Source organism: Vulpes lagopus, chromosome 11 (genome assembly GCF_018345385.1).
Source record: "Vulpes lagopus strain Blue_001 chromosome 11, ASM1834538v1, whole genome shotgun sequence".
Lineage (NCBI taxonomy): Eukaryota > Metazoa > Chordata > Mammalia > Carnivora > Canidae > Vulpes > Vulpes lagopus.
Genome location: NC_054834.1, coordinates 78527502 through 78554090, shown reverse-complemented (window position 1 = coordinate 78554090; position 26589 = coordinate 78527502). Strand labels below are relative to the sequence as shown.

The following is a 26589-nucleotide window of genomic DNA, read 5'->3' as shown; positions in this document are numbered from 1 at the left end:
AGGGAGCCTGTTTCTGCAGTGAGGGAGATCTGTTAGAGGCTGGAGCCATCCTGCTTTGAGGGAGGCTCAGTCCAGGCAGACAAGGAACTGGCAGCAGCCCGGGGCCAGAGGTCAAGGTATGATGTGATGTTTTCCATATGGGGCATTCTCAGAGAACCCCAGAACAATGGCGGGGTCACCCTGCATTTTCCAGGGACAAAAACGTGACCTGCTGCTCTTCAAATTCATCAGAATTCATAGGCATTTTCTGGGTATTTTGTGGAGCTCATCCGGTGCTGGATATCTCATTCGAATAAAGCAAGAGCGGTATCTCATTTGGGGGAGGCAGGAAAGCATGTCTCAGGAAGGGCCAAGGGAAGGATGGTGTAAGCTCAACAGACTGTTCCAGAGAGGTGGATCGTGGGTTGATCCACTGTCGAGGAAGGCAAGGTTTAGACAGGAAGAGGTGGCTGTGGTTATTTCCTAGAGAGGTTGTCAGAAAGGGAACTCAAACAGGTGAGAAGTGGCCCCTGGGGCAGGTGGGGAGCAGCAGGAAAAATGGGAGATGGCAGTGGGGGCTGGGGCAGGGGAGGAAGCTAAGTGGTTGGGCTGCCTTCTGTGCCATGCATCTTGGTCCTGGGCACATTACTCCATGCTGACACTTGCTGGCATCTAACTTTTGGGAAACAAGTCCCCCTTCCCTCAGGACAAATCCTCATTTTCTTTGTTCTGCCCACCGAAGTACTGTTTCAGAGTTGGTAAAATTCCATTTGGCTGCTTGGGAGCAGGATGAGCTGGGGGAAGGAGAACCCAACGAAACAACATGTTTTTCCCTGGTTAATGCATTTTTCAGATACTCCTTTTGCTCTCCTTAAAAACAAAACGGAAAAAAAAAAAGGCTCCTCTGCATTCCCAATTTGTCATTCTTGCCTGCAATACAAGCTGCAAGGGTGAGAATGAGAGGCAAGAGGAGAGTCTGTGGTATTGTGTGTGTGTGTGTGTGGGGGGGTCATAACCATCAAGCAAGAGGAGGTGGGGTCCAGGAGGCCTCACAAGCCCTTCCACCCTGGCTCCCTACCTGGACCAGCAGCATTTGGGACAAGAGAAGGGCCTCAGAAGCATACCAGCTAAACTGTAAGGCGGGGGTCAGAGGTGGGCAAAGTACAGCTGGTGGCCTGTCTTTCTACAGCCCACAAGCTAAGAATGGCTTGTGCATGTTTAAAGTGTTGCTTTAAAAAAAATGTGATCGAGACCACGTGCCCCATAAAGCCTAAAATATTTATAATCTGGCCCTTTACAGAAAAATAACTTGCCGACCCCTGCCGTGAGGAATGACAAGTGGAGGAGGTGGGGGGTTGTGTGATCTCTAGTGATGGCCAGCAAATGAGAGACCCATAAAGCCATGGTGGGTGCAGAAGTGCAGACAAAGGATGTTGGCACATGAGTGCCGCTCATCAAATCCCAGTCAACCAGTGGTGCAGCAGGCAGGGAAGAGTTGGTAAACAGAGGCTTTTCTGCATCTGGCTCCCTTCTTCCAGGTGCCTGGGGACAGCCCCCTGCCCTAGTCTAATGGCTCCTAGAACAGGAAGCAGGGTGATAGCTGTGCAAAGAGCAGCCTGAGGGCAGGAGGAGCAGAGGGGTGTGGGGGCCCTCTGGCTCCCTGTTCTGTTCAAGCCACAAAAGAACCAATTCCCTGGACTCTCCTAATCCACACCTGTGCCGCCGTATCTGTCCCAAAACAAACTACCACCTGAAGCCAGGAGGCTCTGCTGGGCATCTTGTTTCATGAAGGCACCAGCTGGATTCCCAAGGGTCTTTGGGTGGGGGAGAGCCCCTGCAGATGTGCTGCCTGGATGTGCCAAGTAGAGTCGGGGCAGCAGGTGCTGCCAGGCCAGGGCCACAGGCCATTTGCATGGGTGTGGGAAGCCGGCATGGCTAGGCCTCTTCTGTTGGGGTGCCTCTGCCAGGGGCAGGCCTCCCATCTGCCCTGGAAGCCTGGGCAGGGGTCTCAGCTGGAGAGGTAGGATGCATGGAGGGACCTGCTTGCTTTCAGAATCCACACATCTTGCCAGTGAGGTGGGCCTTGATAATGGCCTTCCCCTTCCTTATATTAGGCCAGAGGCGGCAAGTGGTATGAGGGAGGTCCAGGTCTGCCTGGGCTCTGAGAGTGAATGCAGATGCCTGGAGTGATGCCAGAGAGAGGGTGCTCTGGGCAGGACCCCTACCTGCGTGAGGGGGACGGGGCGGGACAGCATGTGACCTCGGGGAATGAGGAAGGGCTACAGTTAGATACCCTCAGTGATATGTGGTTACTTCTCAGACCTGTGCCCTTGAAAGAAGGCTCTGATTTAGAAAGAATGTTTTCTAATGCTTTGAGGGGAACATCTGAGGTTTATCCTTAGGGGATGGGTCATTCTGAGAGCTGGATGACAGGTGGCTACAGAAGGTCACAGAGGCAGAGGACAGGGCTGATGGCAGGAACCCAGGAACCGGGGAAGTGAGAGGGAGGAAGGAAGTCCGGGAAGGTGAGCAGAGTCGGGTTACAGGGAAGAGGTATTTGGAGGGTTAGAGGCAGGGCTAGGAGCCCAGGTTTGGGAGGAGGGGAGGAGGCTGGCAGGGAGGCCGGGAGCAGCCTGGGACTAGCAGCAAAAGGAGGCAGACCTGGTGGCCTCAGCAGCATTGTCCACTGACTGTACTGACTTTTAGCAGGGGGATGTGGGGGTGTGTGGGGCTTCTCCAGGCCCCAGGAGGCACCGAAGAAGGGGAGCTGGGGTCCTCAGAGGGGTGGCTCAGATCATTCCATGGGGGGGGGGGGCTTCAGGCAGGAGCCTCGAGCCACAGGAGGCTGGGGAGGGGTCGGCCAAGTCTGCTCAGCATCCTGCCCCGGAGATGGAGGCCAGGAGTTGTGCAGGGCCAGCCGCTCCCAAGGAGATGAGAGGAGAGAGGTTGGGTTGGGAGGAGGGGGCTGGCCCGCTCAAGGGGGGGACTTACAGGAAGGATTTCATGTCCAAGCCTCGGTTTCGAATCTGCCCCACCACGTGGTCCCAGCTGCCTGGGTTGGAGCGGCTGCGGCCACCGGCCGCCCGGTACTTGGAGCCGGCTGAGGCGCCCTGCCGAGCCTGGACTCGGCCAGAGGCCCGGGGGTTGGAGCCCGGCGCCGAGGCCATGTGGGCCTGCAGCTGGCCCAGGCTCTGGCTGGTGGTGGGCTGGCTGGGCTGCCGGCCCCGCTGGTGCTGGCTCAGCGGCTGCTGCAGGCTCTGCTGCCGCATCAGAGTGCGGGGTCGCTGGCATTTCGGTTCTCCCGCGGAGCTGGGGATAGACTCAAGGGTAGTGGCCGTGGACAGGGTGGAGTCCTCGAAACTTGGGGCAGGTGAAGGAGAGGAGAGAAAGGAGAAGCAGGTGAAGGGATCACAGTGGAGGAGAAAGAAGCCAAGGGTCAGGACTAGGAGGCCCCAGTGCAGGGCACGCTCTGCTGGACCTCGCTGGGCCTCCATTCCCGATGTCGTTGCTGCTGCTGTAGCTGCCACCACAGTACCCTGCACCCGCCCTGAGGCCCCCGGGTCAGCCCTGCCCGGCCCACCCTCTGGCCTTGGCTCGGCTGGCGCCCGAACGCCTCCTGTCTGAGCAGCTGAGGGAGCTGTGGAGACTGCGTGGTGAAGGCGTCTCCAGGGCCCTGGGCCTGGTGTGCCGAATGGCAGCGGGGAGAGGGAGATGGTGCCACTCCCTCCCCCGGTCTCGCTGGGGGATCCCAGGAAAGTCTGCCTCTGTGATCTAAGGACAATCGGCCTTTGGAGACACAAAGAAATCCAGGCCAGCACAGAACTGGCCTAATAATGTGTGGCAAGTCAGGGAAAGCCAGCAATTCTTATGCTGGGGTCACGGAGGCTGGGGACGATGGTCTGAAGACACCCTCTGTCCTCAGACCTCTGCCTAGTGGCCAGGGCTGCCTCAGGACTCAGGCTTTGGCACCCATCTTTGCCCTCCTGCCTGGGTTCCTTGTTTCTGAGTTTCTGTGTCCCTTCCTGATATCTTGGGAATGACTCTCAGTCAAAGGAGGGACCCGGGAAAGAAGCAGATGAGGTGGGAGCCCCAGGAACCAAGTGTCTGGCCCCTTTGCCCCAATTCTGATGGAAAACAGGGTGACTATGCATTTGCAAGAGGGCACCTGCCTAACAGGCCCATTGGCATCCCTGAAAAAATGCTGATAAGGGGCTGGGACAGGCAGGAAACCCGGACATAGCTGATTAGAGGCGGCAGGAGGTCAGAGTGATCTGGGGTTCAAGCCCCAGCTCTACTGCTTCCAAACTGTGGCATGTTTTGGTGACTCAGTTTCTTCATCTGAGTGTCTTCATAAAATCTGGATGAAAAATCATCTCTGGGCTGCCTGTGTCAGGGCTGCCATGTGGACCAGACCTAAGGAGGTCAGGCCCAGGGACACTGTCAGGGCTGCTATAAGGACCTAATGAAGTCGGGCTAGAGCTCCCCTGACAGTGGTATCTGCAAACTTCTCAGGAGACAGAGGTAGGAAGAGTCAGAGACCCCTGGCCCGCCCTCTTCCCAGGCAACCTGCCTGCTTTGTTCCCTGGCCAGAGATTTCAGCACATCCCACAGGCAGGGCCAGAGCCTCAGACATCCCAACCTCCTCCTCTGTCCCCTCCCTCCATCTCCCAACCCAGTGGTTGAGGGCAGGGGTTGGCAAACTATGGTCTGTGGGCCACATCTGGCCTACCACCTGTCTTTGTAAATAAAACTTTATTGGAACACACTGTCATTAATTTATATCCTGTCTATGGCTGTGACATGCTTGAGTGGCCATCAAAGAGACTCTGGGGCTTGCAAAACCTAAATATTTCCTATCTGGTCCTCTGCAGGGAAAGCTTGCCAACTCCTAGTCTAGGACCACACGGTGGCCATGTACCCCCCACCGGGGCTGCCTGAGGGAGGGGCCCCAGGGCCCTTGGAGCTGCTTTCACCACTGCAACCAGACCTCAGCTTTGCTCCTCCCGAGCCTACCCTGGGAACCAAAGGACATCAGTTAGACTGCCCCTGTGGGCTAGAGAGAGAAAGAGAAAAAGAGTGAGAGCAAAAGAGTGAAAGTCAGAGAATAGTAAAGAGAGAATGAGAGAGAGGGGAGAGAGAGAGAGAGACAGAGGCAAAACATGGCTTTAGCTGGGAGCTGGGGGTCTGGAGGGGGCAGCAGCCTTGCCTAGCTCAGGCCTGGAGCCGGGGCTACCACCAGAGAGAGGTACAGGCCTGGCTGGCCAGGTAGGCTCACAGCTCCCTGGGGGCAGGCCAAGGCAGGGGAGGACGACACTTGGAAGGCCTCCTCCTCCTCTTTGCTGACCTCATTTTGGTTTCCTATCACATCCAAAATTAGTCCAATTTACAACCTCTCAGTCACAGGAAACTAAAATTGGTGCCTCTAGGCCTGGAGCCAGTGGATGGCATGAAGGCTTCAGCCAGCCTGGAGTCTGTGGCCAGAACAGCCTGGGGAGGGAAGTGTGCTGGGCCTGGCTCTCCAAGGGGGTGTGGGGCTTCCTTCCCTGACCTTACTGAGTCTCTGAAGCTGTTGTCAGGGGAGAAATCGGCCTGTGTGCCCTCAGGCCAACAAGCAGATAAGGTCTCCACACAGTGACCCTCAGTGGTCCCAAAGGCAGGAATCCTAGGCCTTCTGAAGAGAACTGGGGGCAAGAGTAGGGGGTGGAGGCACTGAATGGAGGCAACAAGCTGGCCCCCAGCTAAGGAGGGGCTCAGGTCTTCTAAGTGAGAAGTTGCTCCCTTAGCTGAGAATGAACCTGTTCTGATTGTTGAAAGTGGAGCCTACGTCCCAGTGGGTGAGAACGGTAGGAGTTCAAAGGATTTAGAGAGGCTGGGAGGGCTCAGCTGTGGGGAAATGGAAGTTTCTAAAAGCCAAGATGAGAATGAGGCTGCCCCATGGTAGGGGAGGAGAGAACATATTTTCTGCTGTGAACAGGGGCCAGCCCTATGTACATGGCCCAAGAGATGGACCATCTCGTTTGGCAAAACTCAGAGAGCTACTAAAAAGGAAACAGACCGATGTCTTCCATCCGATGTCCAGACCACCCTTGCCAAAAGAGAGAAGCTAGCTGCTGGGGAGGGGAGGGTGCTCAACAACCCCACCACGAAGAACACACCACCCAACAGCTGCCAGCAGGACAGCTCGCTGCCCAAGACTGGGACAGCCAGTGGGAATGGCTGAGATGAGGATGGACCAATGAGGGTGGCCCAGATGCTCATGGTGGGCTTACAGGACAGATGGTGAGGGGGGTGGGGGTGGGGGAGGGTATAAGCAAGAGTGGGACAAGCCAATGGAGGCAACCTGATGGTCAAAATGGAATGGCTCAGCCTCTGGGTCTAGGGCCATTTGCTGGCTGTAAGAGGGAGGCTCAGTGGTGGATGGGTGGCATCAAACAGAGGCCAACTCCCCAGGGACGGGATGGTCCAATGGCTGAAAACCATGGGTAGTCCACAGAGGGATGACCTGACGGCTGGGATAGGGAGGCCAATCAAAGAGAATGGGATGACCTGAGGACTGAAATGAAGCTGCCTGGGGGGTGGGGTGGGGGTGCAGAAAATGAAATGACTTGGTCACTGGCAAGGAAAGGGACGGATGGGGAGGATGGGGACAGCAGCCGGGAGGCTGAGATGTGACATCGTATGGCTGTTAGTTGTGCCCGATGGCAGGGATGATGTGCATCTCATGAAGCGATGGAATGAGCCAGGGGCCAAGGACAGCACCTCTGGGGGGCAGCAGCGGGGCATGCTGGGGGATCCCCGCTGTCCCCCCGCCCCCGGCTGGCGGGGTCGGCCTGAGCTTGGGCTCTGGTGGCCACAGAGCCATGACTCACTTGGACAAGTTGAGCTTCCCTGCGGCCAGGTGGCTCTGTACCGTCCGCCAGCGGCCTCTCCCCGCCTTGCCACTGCTGCCCGGCTCGCTGGGGGCAGCCCCACCGCCGCTTCTCAAGGCGTCCTCTCCAGGTGGCGGCACCGGCGCTGGCTTCTCCCCCGGCCGGCCTTCCCGCTCCACCGCCAGCCCCGCCGCAGCGGCCACCTTGGCGCCCGACAGGAGGGTGCCACTGGAGGCACGCGGGAGGCAGCCGGGCCAGAGGGGCGCCGGGGGTGGCGGTGGGGGGGAGAGGGTGGGCCACACGTGGGGGTGGAGGGGGGAGAGGGAGAAAAACAATGACAGATAAAAGAAAGAAAGAGACAGTGAGAGAGGAGGAGAGAGACAGACGGACAAGAGACAGACAGAGAGAGAGAGAGAGACATCAGCGCTGCAAGTGGGTTAACAGCAGAGCCTGCAGAGAGGAGCGAGGGGCCGGGCGGGCTGGGGTCAGAGAACAACGCACCACGACAACGGAGGGGCGGCCCCTCCCCACCGCCTGGGGCAGGGGCAGCGGGGGTGGGGGGAGGGCAGCCACCTCCAACTCTATCCCACAGGACAACGAAGGGTTAACGACGGAGGAAGAGCGGGCTGTCCAGGCCAGGAGGCCCCAAGGCAGGGAGAAAGAGAAAGCCGTGTTAGTCAGAGTTCATCACCACCACCACCATCACCGCCATCACCGCCACCGCCACCACGACCACGACCACCGACCACCGACCACCGACCACCGACCACCACCACCGAGCAGCCAGGGCAGCAGCACACAGCAGGGAGGAGAAAGCGAGCCACACCGAGAGGGAGGGACCAAACGGGCAACCCCATCCTGACTGCACAGAAGGGTGGGTGGGGGGACCGCGGGGGGGGGGGGGGGCGTGGGGGGCCAGCAGGGGAGCCAGGTGTGGCTGCGGAGGGGCTCTCCTGCTCAGCTGGCCCTGGCGGGGAGGGGACAATGGGAGAGGGGTGGGCAGGTGAGGGGAGGCAGGAGGGGTTGCTCGTCTCCATGGCCAGCCTGCCCATGGGTGCACGGGTGGGGAGGTGGGGGGGCGGGGGATGGGAGCCGGAGGGGAAGTGAGGGCCAGGAGGGGAAGGAGGGCGTGCGCGGGTACTCGGATACTCAGTACATATGATCAAACCAGGTAAAGTCACTCACTTGAGGGACAGTCGTGGGTCGCCATAAGGGGCGTAGGGTGAAATGTTTAGAATAAACTCCTTGGGAGGATAGGAGCTCCATTTCTGCTGCACTGTGCTCTCATTGTTATTCCAAAAGTCTCTGTCTAGATCGCTGGAGGGGCAGAGAGAGGGGAGAAAACAGGGAGATACAAGAAGAAACAAGAACTGCAAGTCCTGCGGGGGTAGAGGGCACTGGGGGGGGCAGAAGAGACGGCCCCCACCCCCCCCCGGGGCAGCACACACAGAGAGCGGAGAGGGCCAGGGTCTGCTCCTGCAGGAGGAAGAGAGGAGGCAGCTGTGCCACGCACACACGCACACACGCATGCCTGCTCACACATGCGTGTCTGCACACGCTCACACACTTGAGGGCCGGGAGAAGCGACGCAGAAAGGAGGCGAGTTGCAGGTGGGCACACTGGAGCCTCACACCCGGGAAGCTGGTGGGAGAGAGAAAGATGGTGAGAGGTGAGGAGAGGGTAGGGGGTACAGGCCTAGGGTAGGATGGTGCGGGGAGCGGGAAAAGGAGAGGGTGCTGGTTTCTGGCTGGAGAGAGCTGAAAGGTAGATCAGACCCTGCTGTCAACTTGCTGGGCACATCCCCTCTCCTGGCCTCAGTCTCCCTGCTTGCCAAACCAGAGCACTGGCTGCATCTGCTGGGGTGCCAGCTCTCCTACAATCGAGACCCAAGGTTCTCCCCTCTTCCATGCACCTCCACTGAGCCACTCCTGGGGCTCAGCTCCCTGCCCATCTTTCTCCTCCTTCCATTGGCCCCAGGTCTTCCAGCCTCCTCTGCTCTCTCCCCTCCTAGGACACAGCCTTTGCATGAGCTCAGTGGGATCTCAGCTGAGCTGAAGACATTCTCCACTCATTGCAGATGTGGTGGTTGGGTCGTCCCCCAGAAAAGAGAAGCATCTCCAGGCCTCTGATCTTGCTGAGGATGTGACAGGTCACCCAGAGCCCATCAGGTCCAATGTTTTGGGCCTGTGTGATGGTAGCCTTTCTCTGTGGGGGCTGATAGGCAGACTCAGCCTCAGGTCCTCGACACGTACCTGAACTGCCAGCCAGGGCAGCCTCTCCCTGTGCCCTTGATCCTTTCCAAGGTGGAGCTGCTGGGTCTCGAAGGGACCCTCTGACCCAGTCTTCTCACCCCCTCCTGCCCTGAGACAAGTCATACGAATGAAGCAGATGTGCTGGAAGCACAGGGAATGTGGGGACTATGTATGGGGGTTGGCTGCAGAAGGCACAGCCTGGAAATCCCAGAAACCAAAGGCAAGGGGCTCCATCAACTTGTCAGGCTCCTGGGGCCCTGAGGGGCAGGCCTGGGAGCACAGGGAGAGGAAAGGCAGAAGAAACAGGCCACAGGAACATTCCAGAAGGGAGCCATACCTGAGCCCTCAGAAATGCATCTAGGGGAAGGAACTGGGGGTAGGGGAGTTGGGGGCAGGGCTTGCACTGAGGCTGTGCCAACTACTCAAGGTCAAGGTAAGGGCCCTGTGGAGGGGGGAGGCCACTGGGAAGGAAGGCACATCTCCTGAAGATGGAGCAAACATGTTCTTGGGAAACCTGCTTCTCTCCCCACCCCCTTACCATACCTTGACCTTGACCTTGGTTCTTAGCCTCAGACTTGGGAACAAAGCAGAGAAGCTGAGCAGCCACTTCAGGCCCAGAGGAGGTGGTGGTCCTGGCCCAAGGGGGTGAGGACAGTGCCTGCCTTTCCAGAGTGCACCTCAGAAATGTCTCACAGGGACTCCGTACACAGGGTTCAAAGCCAAAGTCCTGAGCCAGTTTGTGAGTGGCACAGTGGAGGCTGAGGTGGGAGAGGCAGGACAGGCCTTCAGCCCTGGGAGGCCTGTCCCTGGGGATGCTGCCTCAACAGAAGACCCTTTTCTTGCCAGAGACATCCTTTTACATCCTCCAGTGTAACAGAGGGATGGAATAGTTGGAAGCCTCCCTCCCCCTGCCCTCTCCAGATCTCCAAAAGCAAGGATCATCCAATCCTAGATCCTAGAGAGAAAGATCCATCAAGGTCATTTCTGCCAGGCTGGGATGTTGACTGTTGCGGTACTGGAAAAGATGATCTTTAATTTTAAAAGCTTGGGAAACACAGGTTCCTTTACTGTAGGACTTCTCAGAGCCTTTACTATGTCAATGAATACTGGTATCTCCAAGAGGGAGATAGTGTGCAGTTTTTCCCAAACTTATTTGGTCATGAGACCCATGAAACCACAGTGATTCATGGAATAACTATGAATCATTTATGGAGTGCTTTGAGGAACACAGTTTGGGAAATACTGCTAAAGAATGCAACTTCCCAGAATCCTTGACAAAAGATCCCTTCAGGCATGCCTGGGTGGATGAGCAGTTGAGTGCCTGCCTTCGGCTCAGGGCATGATCCCGGTGTCTTGGGATCGAGTCCTGCATCAGGCTCCCTGCATGGAGCCTGCTTCTTCCTCTGCCTCTGTCTCTGCCTCTCTCTTTCTGTGTCTCTCATGAATAAATAAATAAAATCTTTTTTTTTTTTTTTTTAAGAAAAAAGATCCCTTCGGAGGAGGTCCTAAGTCCATGAAGAGATTGTGCAATGGGTAAGCCCTGCCTCCTGCCACCATACTGGCCCTGGGCCCTGGTTAAGAGGTAAAGGCCTAGGAACCCAGGGGCATGGAGACTGGAATGGTGGCTTCCTTCCCGTAAGGTGGGGGTTCTGACAGTTCAGCAGGGTGGGAGCGGGCAGCAGCCCAGGGCTATAGAGAAGAGGAGACGGCCACTGTCTTAAAGCATCCGTGGGTGCTGTCCCAGCCTGCCCACTCTGCTGCCTGCCTTCCCGCTTGCCGGGCATCCGATCTCCTCTCACGGGCCCTTTCCACGACTATCCAGAACATGTACATCCCAGGTTATGGCCACTGGCAGAGACAGGTTCCCTGGCCCAACAGCAAACTGGGTTAGAGGGGCCTGGTCTGGAGGTGGGATAGGTGCTGGGCTGGCCCCTCGTGGTCCTTCCCTGCCTTCAGAAAGCCTGGGGCCTGGGCTCTGCAGCAGCCCCAGAGACCTGCCAGTTCTCAGCTTTGAAGACTGGAGAGTGTGCAGCTGAACCCAGCTTCAAAGGCTCCCTGAGGCCTCCTCCCAAGCCTCCTCCTGCCCGCAACCTCAGCAGGCCCACCTCTACACTTGCCCGCCACCCGCTTCCAGACACACACTGGAAGCTTCTGTGAAGGCCCCAAGCAGGGTCAGAGCAAGAGATAAAAACAGAGGAGGAGCAGGGAAGGAGCCCTCATGAGCCGGGGAGAGGAAGAGGGGAGAGCATGGATAAGAAGGGGAAACAGGACTAGGCTGTGGGAATGGGGCAGAAGGGAAGGTGTGGGGCACGGATGGTGTGGGCCTTGAGTCACAGGAAGGAGTGGGGGTTAGGGTGGGGCACAGAAGGCTGGGGCGGCTCTCCTTCAGGCAAAGCCCCTTGCTGGCTGGCTCAGCCCTGGCCAGGCTACGATGGAGGGGCACCCAGCCCTATATCAGCCTGACAGCCTCCTAGCGAAGGCCTGGGTGCAGCAGAGAGGAGCCCTCCAGAGAGAACCCTCACTCCCAGAGCTTCCAGCCAGGTGGGGTGGTAGGTGAGGGGGGAAGGGGCTGCCCTTGGTGGTCCCAGCGACCCTCTGCTAACTGGGCTGGCCATGGTGGTCTGTGGTAGGCAAACGTGTCTCCTTGAGAAGGGATCTCAGAGCACAAGTAGGGAGCCTGGCTGAGTCAGAGGCAGCAAGACAGGCCACAGGGACCAGGAGAGACAGGAGGGAAGAGTCCCCATTGTCAGCTTTCCAAGTGGCCCAAAACTGAGGTCTACTCCCCTTCCAAGTCACCCTCAGGCCATTGGTGAGGTCTGAAATAAGAGCCTGAGCCCCACCGGGAGAGGAGACCCCAGCCCAGGGGCTGGGGGAGGAGCCTGGATTCGCAGGACAGCTAGGATGGGGTGATGTGTGATATGAGGGTAGATGGAGGGACAAGCAAGCAGGGTTGGGGGAGGAGGGAGACAGTGCTGGAAGTGACAGCTGCCAGAAAGTGGAGCTGGAGTCCTTGTAACATTGTGAGGCTCTGGAGGGCGGGGGTGGGGTAGGGTGAGTGGGCATGAGCACAAAAGGTGGAGCCCCGGAGCCACCCTGAGGTACCACAAGTGTGGGGGAGGGGGCAGGGAGAGACAATGGCCCCAAGGTGTGAGGGGAGACCAAATGTGTGTGTAGCCAGTGGGAGGACGGGGAAGCTCATCCCACTTGGGCTGCCTGTGTGCTCCCACCCCAAACTTGAAGCCTGGCACCTACTTGATGGCCTTCTTCTCACTGCGCCCACGCCCTGAGTCTGGCGTGCCCACGGTCTCCAAGGAGTTCTTGTAGCGTTTGCCCTGTGGAGATAGCACAAGGGTCACTCCTGGGAGATAGCACCGCACCCTCCCTACCTCCCCAGAACAGGTCTAGGTAGGAGAGAAGGCTGGGGCCCAGCCTTGGCAGCAAGGTCTGGGGCCAATGTGTAAAGGTGTCACTGCTGTGGGGTACCAACTCCACGGCGACCTCTTCCCTGCTTGGTAGCTCCTTGGCCCCATAAGGCTCGAGGACCTACTCCACCCCTTGACTGGCACCCCATCCCTGACCCCCAGGGATGGGGGCCCCTCCTGTCTGCCTGTCTCCCGGAGCTCTGGCCTGGCTCCCAGAACTACATCTCCCTCTGCCACCGACAGACGGCTCTCAGGCGCCTGGCCATATCACACTGGCCACGTCACCACCCCCAGATGGTGGGGGTGGCATCCTGTAGGGCAAGGTTGGCAGTGGCCAGTGACATCAATGGCAGGGGCAGAGAGAGGGCCCCATGCCCAGTCCTGTCCAGGACCATGTCCAATACTGTCTGGGGGCTCCCTAGGGTCCTCCTGCCTCGGGCACTAAGGCAGGGCAGGGCTGAGCACTCTCCTTGACAGGATGGCAGCCTTAGGAAGAGAGGCTACCTGCAGGCTCTGAAGCTAGGGCAGCCTGGCCAGCACCCCCAGAGTTCCTCACACCAGCATGAGTAGGGGGAAAGGGCATGCAGGATGGGCAGGTGCTCTAGGTCCCCTGGCTACAGAAAAGGCCGGGGCTGCGGTGGGGCCTGGGCCTGCTGCTGGAAAGGTGAGCACCATTCACCTTCTCAGTTTGGGTTTCTAAATTTAGCTCATGCAGAGCCTGGCACCATTAACATTCCTGGCTGCCACCACGCGTCCTCACGCACACCCATGGGCCATGGGCCTGAGCCAGGCCCAGGGCTGATGCAGGCAGTGGGGTGGTGGCAGCGCGCACGCGCGTGCACACGCACTCACACTGACACACGCACACATGTTTACCCACCATCCCGTCCCCAACACCACAGCCACAACAGATTAGCCCACCCTCCCTAAAGCAAAATAAAAGCCACACCGTGGCCCTATGTTCCCCAACATTCCTGTCAACTGTAGCCCCTTCCAGGGCATGGGAGCCAGCCACTGAGGGAGACGGGCAGAGGTAGCGGGCTCCCTGGGATGGTGTAGGCAGAGCGGGTAGGGTCCTCACTCTACCTCCAGTACCCCCAGGTCTCAGGGGCTCCTGGGTCCTGGTGCCAGCAATGCCAGGTCACCCCGGTCAAGTCCCTATCCTCTCTGATCTCCTTTTCCTCCTTTCTGAAAAGGAGTGCTGTCACCAGATGAGCCCCAGGTCCCTCATCTTTTCAGGCTCTCATCATCACAGATATTACTATTTCTCTCCTGACTTACTTCCATACCCCCAACCCGCCCCCAGGGCACAGGGGGGTGGAATGCAGCCCCAAACTGCAGGGACTGTTTGGTCTCTAGTACTTGGTGTAGAAGCGGATACCCAGCAGTTCTCAAAATGGGCCACATGGGAGTGCCCCCCTAATGCCTCAGTCCCAGGCTGTTGCCTCTGAGCCAAAACTTTAAGAGTGAAAAAACAGAGCTGTTGGGTCCTCTGAGTCCACAGAAGCTGGCCTCTCTCAGCTCTAGCTCTGCTCTTTCCCATCATTACCCAGAAGTTCAAATCCCAAACAATACCCAGTCCAGACTAGGAAGATCAGGACCTGGAGCTGCCCCATGCTGGCAAGGGCCCTTCTCTGGGCTGGACACAAGGAGGAGCCCACACCCCATGTTCCCCTTCCCCCAACATCTCAGGCAGTGTGGGACAGGGAGGACCCTGCTGCCCGCCCCCCCCCCCCAGCCCCTACACATCACCCCCTCTCTTCTTTCTCCCTAGTCTTGGCAGGAGAATTTGCCCTAGTCAGCATTTTCTTCTAAGGTGGGTCAGCTGTCCCTTCCCCAAGGCCTGGCACAGCTGAATGTGCTGTCCCCAGTGCTGTGGGGGACAGGAACCAGTGCGATTTGAGGGGCCAGGGGAAGTCATGGGAGCAACAAAAGGAAACCCAGGCAGGGTCCAAGAGACACTAGGTGGCTCTGAGGGAACCCAATACCACCAGCCTACTAATCAGGGGGTTGGCCAGGCTGATCTGGAAAAAGCCAGCTGGAGATTAAGGAAGTTATTAATGTTTGGCAATGGGATCTGGGCTGTCGGGGTATCATATCACTGCTGCTGAGGGGACAGGCGGGCAAGGAGAGTCCAGGAATGGTGCAAGGGGCATCTGAGAGCCCCTCCCCTAAAGCACAGGGACAGCCGAGGCTCCTCAGATGGTGGTTGGGGTAGGCGAGTTGTGGCAGGGTTGGGGGGCTGGGCCACTCAGGGGGGAAAGTCAAAAGGGATAGAGAGACTGTGGCTTGGACTCCTGGGGAAGTTGCTGGCGGCTGAAGGGGGTAGGGATGCTGCACATCTAAGATGCCCAAGGTGCTTCCTGTGCCTGCAGCAGCCCCCCCCTCCACCTGCTACAAACGTCATTTTGGAACACTGGTCCCCAGGTGAACTGAGTGGGGGAGAGGCTCTCACCACAATACACACACACACACACACACACACACACACACACACTGCAGCACTTACCAGGAGAGGCCAGGACAGTGGGGATGAAGCAAGTGTCAGCTCACTCAGGTGGAGATCTGATGAGATGAAGCACATCCCACCATGCAGGGGTGAACAGACACACACATACTGTACCAATACCCCCAGGGTCGACACATTCAGCACAGAGACCCCCACTCAAGGTTACTGGCAGCGCCTTCTCATCCACCTTGCTCTGCCCTCAAATGCATACAGACAGACGGCCTAACAGGCCCTGCAACAAAACGAGCAGGGCTGTGGTGAGCATGTGCTCCACCCCTCCCATGGCCTCTCAGGACACTTATATTCACAGGCACATGGCCAAACCCCCTCCTCCACCTCCCCTAAAATTCTGAGAGAGACGCAGATGCGGGAGATCCAGAAACAATGCAGGGCAGCCAGCCTGACTCCCTGCACCTGCACACCACCTGTACATGGGGCATGGGCCCAGGTTATGCACGCACTCACATGTGGGGCACACAGGACACATGGGGCAGAGCTTGCCTTCTCCAGGGCTCCTCCCCAGGGAAAGCATCTACCTGAAGCTAAGTGTCCCAGAATGAAGAGCCATGTTCCCAGTCCCTGAGTTTGCCTTTCCTGAAGGAGACAAACGGGGTTATGGGCCTCCTAAGTCCTTCCCACAGTTATCTGCCCCTTCTCTTCCACAGGATTGGGGCTTGAAGCCTACAACTGCAGGGTGCCCACCGCCACAGCCCTCCCCCCTGGTCCTTAAGGCCCTCTGCGTCAGGGCAGGGAGAGAATGGGGGGGGTCTCAGAGGTGGCACCTGCCCCCACTCCCACCACTGTCAGTCGAGGGGATGGAGGTGTCCGCCAGGGATGCTTCTTCACCCTAGCCCAGGGAAAGGCCCGTCCACCTTTGGGGATGCCCCACTGCAGTCCCCAAAGTCCCCCCTGCACTTCTGGGCTGGGGCAGCAGGACCCGGGGTGGGGGGAGGCGGGGTGGTGGTCTAGCCTGTGCCCTCCCTCCTCAGCGAGCAGCAGGCTGCGGGCGGGCGGGGCAGACCAACCACTCCGCCTGGCCTCCCCTCCCGGGCCTTCAGGAGATGAATGACCCTCCTGACGGTCTCATTACTTATTGATGGCCTAATCCTGCTCGTTAATTCCCCAGCCCTCGTTAAAAATGAAAAGAAGCCATTTGTGCTTGTACAAACCCCAAGAACCAGGATGGATGTGCCGGCGCTGGGGGCGGGGCGGGGCGGCGCCTCCCATTGGCCGGGAGACGCAGCCTGGGGCGGGGAGCAGGGGCGGCTGGGTGGGAGGGGGCTGCGATTCTCCCGAGGCACTGCGGGTTCTTTCGGTGGGAGGTGGGGCGTGTGTGCCTGAGGCTGCGAACGTGCTCTTGCCTGTGAGACTCACGTCTGTCCACAGATGTGTCCCTAGGTGTGTGGTTCGGGGTGTACACGCAGACGTATGGGGCCCACACCAGGCAAACCCAGTGCGTGCGTGCATGTGAATTCCTACGGAAAGGTGCCTGACTGTGAGAGCAGGTGGGTCATCTGCGTACATCCTTGAGAGGATTCAAGGGCCCAAACTCTGAGGGGCGGGGTCCAGGGCCAGGCCCCGCCTCCGGGGCCCTCAGGAGCCTCACCAGTTTGCGCTGACACCAGTGGCAGAGGCCACAGAGGACGACGGTGACGCTAAGGCTGACGGTGATGATGGCAGAGACCAGCAGGACATCGCGGGTGGGCGCCCCTGGGGAGGACATGCACAGGTCAGACCCTCATTGGCCAGGGCTCAGCCCAGAGCCCCTCAAGAGCAATTACCCTACCCTTCCATCTGGCCCCCAAACTGGGAGCTCTGGGCCTTGCTGGCTGACCTTGGGAAGTTTCTTCCTTCCTCTATGACTCCGTTTCCTCAGCTGTAAAATGGGCAACTGTGCAGGTTGAAGTTCCTCCCAGGCTCTCCCTGCACGGGCTCTGTGTGAATCCAGATGATCCGCACCATCACCCAAACTTGACACCTCAAAGGGAGAGGCCAAGTATGCCCCCCAGCCCAGCCAGGCCTCAGTGGACACTTCTAATCCCCCTAAAAAAGCCACTGCTTCTGCACAGCCTTCCTGCCCAGCACCATTCCATCCCCTTCGATACTCTGAGCCACAACTCCAGCCCCATTTGCCCAAAGGGCTTATTACTAGTTCCTATAGTCCCTCTAAGGACATTTGCCTCATGGGCACTAACAGACCCTCAAAAGTGTCTGGCCCAAACTCAACAGCAACATATGTAGTCCAAAAGTGAATTTCTGGAATCCTCTGACCCGCCCTCATCCCCCTTCAGCTCAGCTTTTCTTGGGCTGGAAGCCCACCCATGTACACCCTGTCCTCCCCAACCCTTATCACTGGAGCTTGTCTATGATGCTCCCACTGTGTGGGCTCCAGCCCCACCTACACTGTCTGCAGTGTCGTAAATGCTCTCGAGGGTCACTGGCAGTTTCTGTTCCAAGGGCTCAGGGGTCTTATACTTCAGAAGTGGCCATGTTGACAGACCTGTCCTGGTCCAGAAATCCCAGGTTTTTGTGCAAATCCCACCACTTGCTCACTGTGGCTTTGGACAAGTCACATAACCATTCAGTCTTCTGTGTGAATGCGATTAAACCTCCCTGCCTTCTCACAGGTGGTTGCAAACATGAGCTCAAACCAAATGCAAGGCAGGCAAAATTTCAGAAATTCTCATGTGGGGGAGTTGAAAGAGAGCAGCATAGATCACATGTGCACTGTAAATATGTATGCACCAGGATGCGTCCTAAAGGCAAATAGACACTGTTTATTTACAGAGAAGCCTGCGTGGGCTTTTCGGTAACAGTGATGGTGGTAATTAAGAGTCGACATATCTGTCTAGTCCTGATTCCTGCGATTTTAGCTTCTAGGCTCCCAGTCTCTCTTGCTTGGCTGTGGGGCCTCATGGGGAAGGGCCGGCAGTTAGCCCAGCTCTCTGGACCCTTGGGGCTCTCTCCTACCACCATTCATTTTAGTGCTCTGGGCAGCCAATTCACCACTTGCTCCCCCGAGAATCCTGCTTGGGCCCCACTTCTAACTTCCCAACTTCAAATGCCATCTTTGCCCGGTCCCCACCAGTGCACCTGCCAGGCCAACTAAGCTTCCTCCTGTCCCGAGTCCACAGCCTTGCCCCTGGGGAAGCCCTGCACCTAGTTCACTGTCAACTCCAGGGTGGACACGGCACCTAGGCACTCTGACCTGGGCAGCGAGCAGACCCCCAGGACCTGGTCCTGCTCTTCCCTCTCCGGGGTAGAGGAACACAGCTCTGCAAGATGGAGAGGCCACATCTGCCTCCATCTTTAACCTCCAGGCTTCAGAGAGAAAGGGAGGGGGGCAAGATAAATGGGGAGAGTGATGGCCATCACACTATAGGTCATGCCATCAGTGCCCCAAGACTCGAGTCTGCAGTGAAGAGAGGGGCAAATGCACCTCCTGGGAAGGGGACCTGTGCTTTTTCCAGTTGTCTCCACAGGAACTGCCCCTGCCCTGCTGGAAGAGTCTGGGAGGGGGTTGTGATGTGGGCTGGGAAAGCAGGTGACCTTGCACCTTCCTCTGTTGAACTCACTTTTAAATAAAATAAATTCCATTTTTGGTCTGAGCTTTCTTCAACCACTATCTGTTAAGAATCCACCAGGGGGCACGAGGGACAGGCAAGACGCAAGAATTCAGCTAATTATTTCTTAGCATGTCAGGTGCCCCAGCACCAGTGAGTGGCAGACCACCCAGCCTGGGGCTCCAGATTCCAGAACACTCAAGAAAAGACTGAAGTGTGAGTGCAGCTTCTGCCTAATAGCTGAGTGGCCTTGGACAAGTATCTTAACCACTCATTGTCTTCCAGTAAAGACAACCCACCCCATGGGGTTACTGTTAGCACTCAGTAAATACCTATTATGATAAAGGTTGGTGGTGTTGGTTTTCTTTCAGCAGTAAGCAGAAGGCTATGGGAGCACAAATGAGGAAATAATTGCTGGACTAGAGGGCTATCTGGGAAGGCTTCCCTGAGGGTGTAGTTTGCTGGTGTAGTTTGGGGGATGGTTGTGAGGTGAGTGTGAGATATTTCAGACAAAGGGAACAGCAAGAGCAAAGGTGGGAAGGGAGGTGGGGGGAGGGTCAGACACGTTGTTTGAGGAGCTGGTCTAGGTTAGTGGCTGTAAAGTGGTGGAGGACAGGCTGGGAGTGGAGTGGGGCCTGATGGGAAGGGGCTTGTCTATCAGGCTGAGGGGCTTGCTGTGTTTTGTAGGACATGGGAGCCATGGGAGGTTTTTGAGTGGGGGAGAGGCAGGACCAGAGGGGGGTTAGCAAGCTCCTGATCTGATAGCTGTGGTGCTGGGGTAGGAGGCCATGCTCCAGGTGGGCTCCTCTTAAAAAAAAAGGGCAGCAGTATTTCCCTGTTTCACATCTTGGGCTTTTGTAGAAAGTTCCATTTGAAGAAAAAGCTGTGTTGCCAAGGAAAGCTGATCCCCCTCTGGCACAGGAAGGTGGCTGTCACCTTCCAGGCAAGGAGTCTGACTCCTCCCCCACCCAGGCCTCCAGCTGCCCACTGACAGCCCTTGAAGCCGGGGTGAAACAAAGGCTTGTCACTGCAAATTGCATTGATGTGGTGACCAAAGGTGACGGTGGTGTTCTCAGCCAGCAAGCATTGTTGCCATCAAGGGGTGCAAGCGTGTGTTCTTGCCTGCCAGCCAGAGTGAACCCATTCCCAGAGCATGGATCGCTATGTTTGGGGCTGGAAAGCACCTCTGCCATCATGGAGTCTGGCCCCAGCAACGCACAAACACTCTGGGCAGCCCCGTCAGTGACAAGGAGCTGCTTCTGCAGGAGGCAGGCCCTCCACCACCAGGCATTGTTAGGGAGGGTTGCTGTGCTTCATCCTGAGCCTAATCTGTCTCCCTACATATCACTCTGCCCACCTCCTGTCCCCCCTCGCTCCCAAGCTTGCCCTCCGGAGCTGCTAGGAACAAGCTGGCTCCCTCTGCCACATGACAGGCCTCCAAATCCTTGCAGACAGCTCTCATGTCCCCTTGCAGTCTTCTCCAGGCAAAGCCGCCCTGGCCCTTCTAACCCTTCCTCCAATGACATACATGGTTTCAAGTCTCCTTAGCATCAGCATATTAACATTTGGGGAAAGAAAATATTGTAGCCCTCGTCAGCCTTTGACAGGGCTGGGTTCCACAACCTATCCTTGGGCAGAGGAGACATCCTGAGTCCTTGGGGGTGAGACACAGACAAGGGCAGATGAATGATGCCAGGAGCCCTGGGCAGCAGCGTGAGCTAGGAGCGGGGAGAGCCAGCCCTCCTGGGTCCAATCCCAGGGCTGTCCTGGGAGTGAGGTGCAAGCTTGGGCATGCTGCTGCCCCTCTACCCAACCTTGTGGTGGGCATGTCAGCTGACCAGAGCTTGGGTTTTTTTTTTTTTTTTAATTTATTTATGATAGTCACAGAGAGAGAGAGGCAGAGACACAGGCGGAGGAAGAAGCAGGCTCCATGCACCGGGAGCCTGATGTGGGATTCGATCCGGGGTCTCCAGGATCACGCCCTGGGCCAAAGGCAGGCGCCAAACCGCTGCGCCACCCAGGGATCCCAGAGCTTGGGTTTAACGATGATCCAGTAGGGTCCTGTGCTCCTGACCAAGCCACCAGCTAAGGGGCTCTCAGGGTAAAGCCTGTGTGTTCGAGGAGGCAGCCCACCTCTGAGGCTGGACAACAGCTCCATGAGGGCGGGACTAACATTCTGTTCACCACTGTCTTCCCAGGACCAAGGAAGGAGCTGGGCATACAGCAGGTACTTGACAAAAGCTTGCTGAAAGAATAAGTGAGCAGGACCCCAGGCTTCTAGGGATCATGATAATAATAGAGGCTACCATTTATTAAGCACCTACTGTGTACCAGACTCCAGAGTCCATGAAGGCAAGAGCTGTATCTGCTTTGCTCGTTCCGGATATTCTGTGATAGGCTGACATATGGGAGGTGCTCAGTAAATATTGTTAAATGTTCGGTACTTGCGTGTTATCCTACTTGTCACCAAGACAAGATGGGAGGGAAAAGATGGGAGAGGCTGCTGTGAGAGTTTGAACCTTTCTTTTACACACACACACCAGGGCCCCTTTCAATCTTCCCCCACACCATCTTTGCCTGACAATTTCTGACTTTTCTAGACCCAGATGAAAAGCACATCCTCCAGGAAGCTTTCCATAAGATCCCCAGTGGGAATTAATTTCTTCTGCCTCTGAGCTTCCATCACACCGTGCCTGCACCCTTCTTTTAAGGGGGCAATGATTAAGTGCCAGGGCTCTGGAGCCAGACTCTGGGTCAAATTCTGGCTCTTATTCTTCCAAGGCATGTGACCTAATCTTTGCTTGCCTTTGTGTTCCCTTCTGTAAATGGGGGCTAATAATAGTACAGGTCTCATAGGACAATTGTGAGGTTTAAAGGAATTAGCACATATAATGCCTTAGCACAGTGTTTGACACAAAATAAGTAGGCAACAAATGCTAGCTATTATCATAGTATTACCACGTCTGCCCTGTATTAGAGACATCTGGGGCGCAGAGCCGGCGCTCAGTGAGTGTTGAATAAAATACCAAACTAGATACACATCTAGCTCTTCCCCACAAGACAGCAGAGGCCAGGGGTCCTGTCTTACCCTCAGGCTTTGCCCTGAGGGCTGACCAAGACTGAAAGCACCAGTGAATGCCAGTGGTGAGGATCTACAGGGCTGAGGCAAGGGGGTTGGGGTGGGGCAACAGTTGGAAGTCAGGCTGGGCTTCAGGTGTGAACTGCAGACCTGAGCCTGATCCTTGCCAGGGCTCTGCCCCCATTCCCGACTCCTTCTCATCTCCTCAGCAAGCCATAATTTATGGATGAACAGAATCAAATAGGACTGCTGGCTGCTGGGATGCCCTGGGGAGCTGCTAGAGAGGGAATGGACTTCTGAGGGCATGCTCACCAGCTGCCCGGTGGTGGGGGGGAAGAACAGGAGGGGAGCCAGAAGGGGAAGAGGTACACACATGCCCAGGTCACAGACATGGACACCCGTGGCTCATATACACACCTGCATATACCAGAGACTTACTCTTGGCACAGACAATCATGTGGCCCACACCCCACACATGTGCATGCACGTGCCCCAGAGACTCACCCCTTGCACAGACACCCATGCTCCTTTGCACACATGCATAAACATACACCTATGCACAGATACCCATGTACACACAAATACACACACATGCCAAGCCTTGGAGACTCATACCATGCATGGACACCTGTGTTGACAGTCAAGCACACAAAGACGCACACGCACAAAGACGCCATGAGCAGATGCCCAGCCCCCTCTGCCATCCATGAGATCTAGATGTTCATATATTTCCTCTGGCCTGGAATTCTCTCCCATGTCCATTATTCATCTACTCAAATTTTGCCTGTCCTGAGGCAAAGCAGTGGGACAGGAAGAGGAGCTGGAGGCAGATGGCCTGGATTCTAGTCATACCTCTGTCTACAGCCAGTGACCCTGGGGTAACAGTGAACGTACTCACCCCAGTGGTTCATCTTCAAGTGATAACAACCCCTGAATTCCCCTGCTGGGGTTCTGTCAAGATAAAATAATAGCTCACATTACCTGAGCACTCACGTTTTGTGGCCAGACTCTGTGCCAGGAAGTTTATATGAGATCTCCACAACCGGGTACCATTATCATCCCCATTTCACAGATGAAGAAACAGGCACAGCAAATTAAGGACATGAGCCTGCCCTTCACAGCAACTCCAGCTGCCTCCCTCTGTGCTGAAGGATGTCCCCGCCCTCCACAATGGGCTCCATTGCATGACCCAGGCATGCCTAACTAACTTTTCTTCTTCCTGCAAGAAGGCTAACCCCTTTTCCACTTGGGCACAAGCTCTTCCCTCTGCCTGGAATGCCTTCCTTCTATCTTCTACTGTTAATATCCCTAAACAAGATGGTCTTCATTCCCTCCCACATTCCCTCCTCCGTAACTATGGCAATTCATCATTGTGGGTTAATAATTAGCACTTTCTGTCTTTCCCCCACTGGAAACACCTGGAGCACCAAGACCCCAGATCATTCATCTCTGTAGTCCCAGGTCTGGTACCTAGGAGAGGCTGGATAAGTAAGTGCTGAACAAATGCATGAAGTTGTTCAAGGCTCTCCAGGTAAGACTGCCTCTTTCATGAAGCCCTTCCTGATGACAAGTGCTCACAGCAGTCTCTTCATTCTCCAAACCTCAACTAACTGACCTTCTGTCCAATGCCCTTTTCTTGGGGGTAGGCATCTCCCCCAAGCAGAGTCAAGGAGTAACACTGTGTCTCCCCATCGCTTGGGCTCTCCCATGGTCCACAGCCCAGGATACAAGACAGAGAAGCTGCTTGACATGCTGGAAATCTGTGTACACAGATGCTTTCCCTGAGACTTTGCTTTCTCTTGCACCCTCGGCTGATGACACGCACAGTCTCTGTATCTAGGCCTTCCAAAGTTGTCCCATCACCCCCACACCCTTCCAACCTAGACTGCTTTCCTCTTTTTAGATCTTACCAATACCTTTCATCATAGTCACTGAAGTATGCTCAGCATTGAATCATGTTTATAGTCTTCGGCACCCCTCTAGAGGTAAATATTCTCATGCATGTTTTACAAAGAAACAGGCTCAGAAGGGTTAAATACTTGCCCAAGGGCACAGAGCAGAAGAGAGGTTTAAAAAAAAAAAAAAAAGGTACCAGAGACAGGGCTCTGGGCAAGTACCTGAGTTACTTCAAGTGCTTTAGAGACTCCTCTCACACACACCCTTCCCAGGGATCCTCCCTCCCTCCAATGGCCCAGCCCTCAGCCTCAATAAAGCACCCTCATTAGAGAGAGGCTCAATGCACCTAAAGATCCCCAGAACAGGCTGGGGGTTGGGCCCTGGGGCTAGACAACAGTGAGCTTGAGCAAAAAACAAAGAAGGGTGGGGTAGCCCAGGACTTGCCCAGGGCCCTGTCTCTGGCACTGCCTAGGGCACAACCACTATTCCAGAGATAAACCAGAGTGATGTTGGGGGTGGTTGGGGCTATATCTGCCAGTGCCTTCCTATCCTAATCCCACCTCCTCCCACTTGATTCTGCACTACTTACGACACAGCATGCCCCAGCACCTCCCCCTATCCTTTGGTGGCTGCATAATGACGTTCAAGGTGGAAAGCAGTGAAATCTGGAGTCACAGGTTTCCAAAGGAAGCACCCCTCTATGTGCATGCTGAGCAGATGGAAATGGGGAGGGGGGGGGGGAAGGTGGGAGAGCATTTACAAGTGCAGAGCCTACCAGCCCTAGGACTTCTTGGGCATGGGAAGGGGGGACATTTTGGTACCTATCCTACCTTCCTTCCTCCTCCTGACCCAACATACATACACCAAGCCAGAAAAAGGCAGAATTGGGGAAAAAGCAACAGAAAACCAAGGAGCAAAACTCTGAACCTACACAGCCACGCAAAGCTCCGGGCCTCCTGTCATGCTGAATTTTCTGCCCTCTTTTTACTCTGTAACTCCCTTCAAACTACCCACCTTAGGAAAAAAGAAAACAAAGTGGGCTGGTAGAAGGAAAAGGAGGAGAAAGAGAGCCTGGCATTCATTTCCCAGGAATGCTGGGCCTCCACCCTACCACCATGCCCCCTGGACAGTCTCCCTCAGTGTTCAATGGAAAGCCAAGGAGACCTGGGGAGGGCACAAGGCTGGTGAAAGAGGAGGCCCCAGGGGATTGTTTTGGAAAGTTACAAGTAGCTGAAAATAGGGGCTTAGCAGGAGCAAGCCTCCTCAGCCTTGACTGTAATAAAAACAGATAATGCATGAGTGAGCTAGGGAGAGTGCGCCGGCAGGGGCCTCAGAGGCCGGCTGGGATCTGTCCGCGGTGCTGAAACAGGTGCCAGCTGCGATACCCCTGGTTTAGAATTCAGAGGAGATGCCAAGTGAGTAAACAGCGAGTGAAGGATTGTCTGGATGGGCCAGGAGCTGTTCTAGCAAGAAACTGGATGGGGACATGTCAGGATCTGCCAGCACTTCCACTCCTCATCAGGGGAGAAAGGCCTGGTGAGCTACAGAGGCCTCATCCATGCCTTCTCTACCCTGGCTCTCTTTTCCAACAGAGAGCATTGCCTTGTAATAATGGCTCCCATTTATTCAGTGAAGAAGAGTTTACAAAGTGCTCTGGAGTTTACCTATGGTTTCATACCTCTTGTCATATTTAATGGTGATGGGGTATATTCTATCTGGTGACCCCTCCCCTCACCACAGCCACTCCCAACTCCCACAATTCCTAGCTTAGGGAAGTCTGGTATGTCTGGCTTCAGTCTTCAGCCTCAAAAGATGGTGTGCATGGATGTGTGTGTGTGGAGAAGGACCATCTGCAGACTCTAGAGAGCTGCTGAGTCTGGAAGTCATGAGGGTCAAAGGCACCCAGGATAAACAGGATCAGGTGCCAGCCCTGAGTTAGCTGGGAATCAGCCACCCTCCCCAATCACCCTAATCCAAAGCTAATGATCCACCTGGGCAGCCATGAAAGTGATCATATCCATCACAGCAGCAGGAGCCTAGAAAAGGAGGAACTCAGGTGGAGGGCTTCTCCATCAGGATTGTGGAGCAAGGGTAGGATCAGGGACATGTGAAGATTAAGTGCAGGCCTTTACCACTAGTTACTCCTATGAATAATGCATTGTTGTGCTTTGGCCTAAGTCAGCATCTTATTGTTATTAATAATACACTGCTGCAAAGAAGCTGAGGTTGGAATGGTATGCTCTATTTTATTTGAGGGTCTCAGAGCACTTAAGAGTTCCTCATGCTGATGACTCAACTCTTGCTCCCCAAGTCAAAGGCTTCCTTACAGGCCAGGGCACCTGTCCTGCCACAACACACTCCCACCTGATGCTTAGAGCCTCAGGGGCTAGGGATCTTCCATCCTGGGATTCAGATTCTTGATTGGGGTTTTGGTGGGGGAAAGGGTACACTTAATCTTTGCCAGCTCAAGGGCTCTCAGAGATAGAATAGAATGTGAAGCTGCTCCCAGGGATGTTTATGAAGGAGGGAGAAAACTAGTGGAAATCCAGCTGGGGAGAAATGGTTGGAGAGAGACCACTGGGGATCTGAAATCCAGTTCTGCCATCCACTGTGTCACTGTGGGTGCGTGGCCTTAGGCAACAAACTCAACTCTCTGGTCCTAAGTCTCCTCGTTAGAACGTAAGGCAGGTGGCTGAGATTCCGTCTGGGAGGTGCCATTCTACCATATTCTGGGGTATCCTTTGCGCCACAATTGTTAGGAGGGAGCCCCCCACCAACAGCCCTGGGATCTGTCCGTGGTGCTGAAACAAGTGCCAGCCGCGATGCTCCTGTCCTTGGTGCTGAAATCCATTTTGATCCTGGGACTGCTCCCTCCTCCAGGCCGACCTTTGCATTGCCCCTAATAAGCAGGAACCAAAGGACTGGAGTTGTTTTCAGAACTGCAGCATAATGATCCCACTTTCCTGTGCCAATTCCTCCCTGATCAGCCAGGACCTGAAGCTATGGTGGCGACCAGGAGA

General features: G+C 56.0%; 1 protein-coding gene across 9 annotated transcripts in view; it reads right to left on the bottom strand.

The window, feature by feature from the left end:
* Nucleotides 1-26589, bottom strand: part of SYT7 (synaptotagmin 7) — a 61762-nt gene that overhangs the window by 21294 nt on the left and 13879 nt on the right. Inside the window, exons 2-6 of one of the 9 annotated variants that reach the window (XM_041773601.1) lie at nucleotides 16638-16741; nucleotides 12353-12432; nucleotides 8034-8165; nucleotides 6849-7076; nucleotides 2971-3339 (exon numbers count right to left, since the gene is read on the bottom strand). In XM_041773601.1, the coding sequence (XP_041629535.1) occupies nucleotides 2971-3339; nucleotides 6849-7076; nucleotides 8034-8165; nucleotides 12353-12432; nucleotides 16638-16741 (913 nt within the window). The other 8 variants (XM_041773606.1, XM_041773603.1, XM_041773602.1 and 5 more) reach the window with 8 other exon arrangements.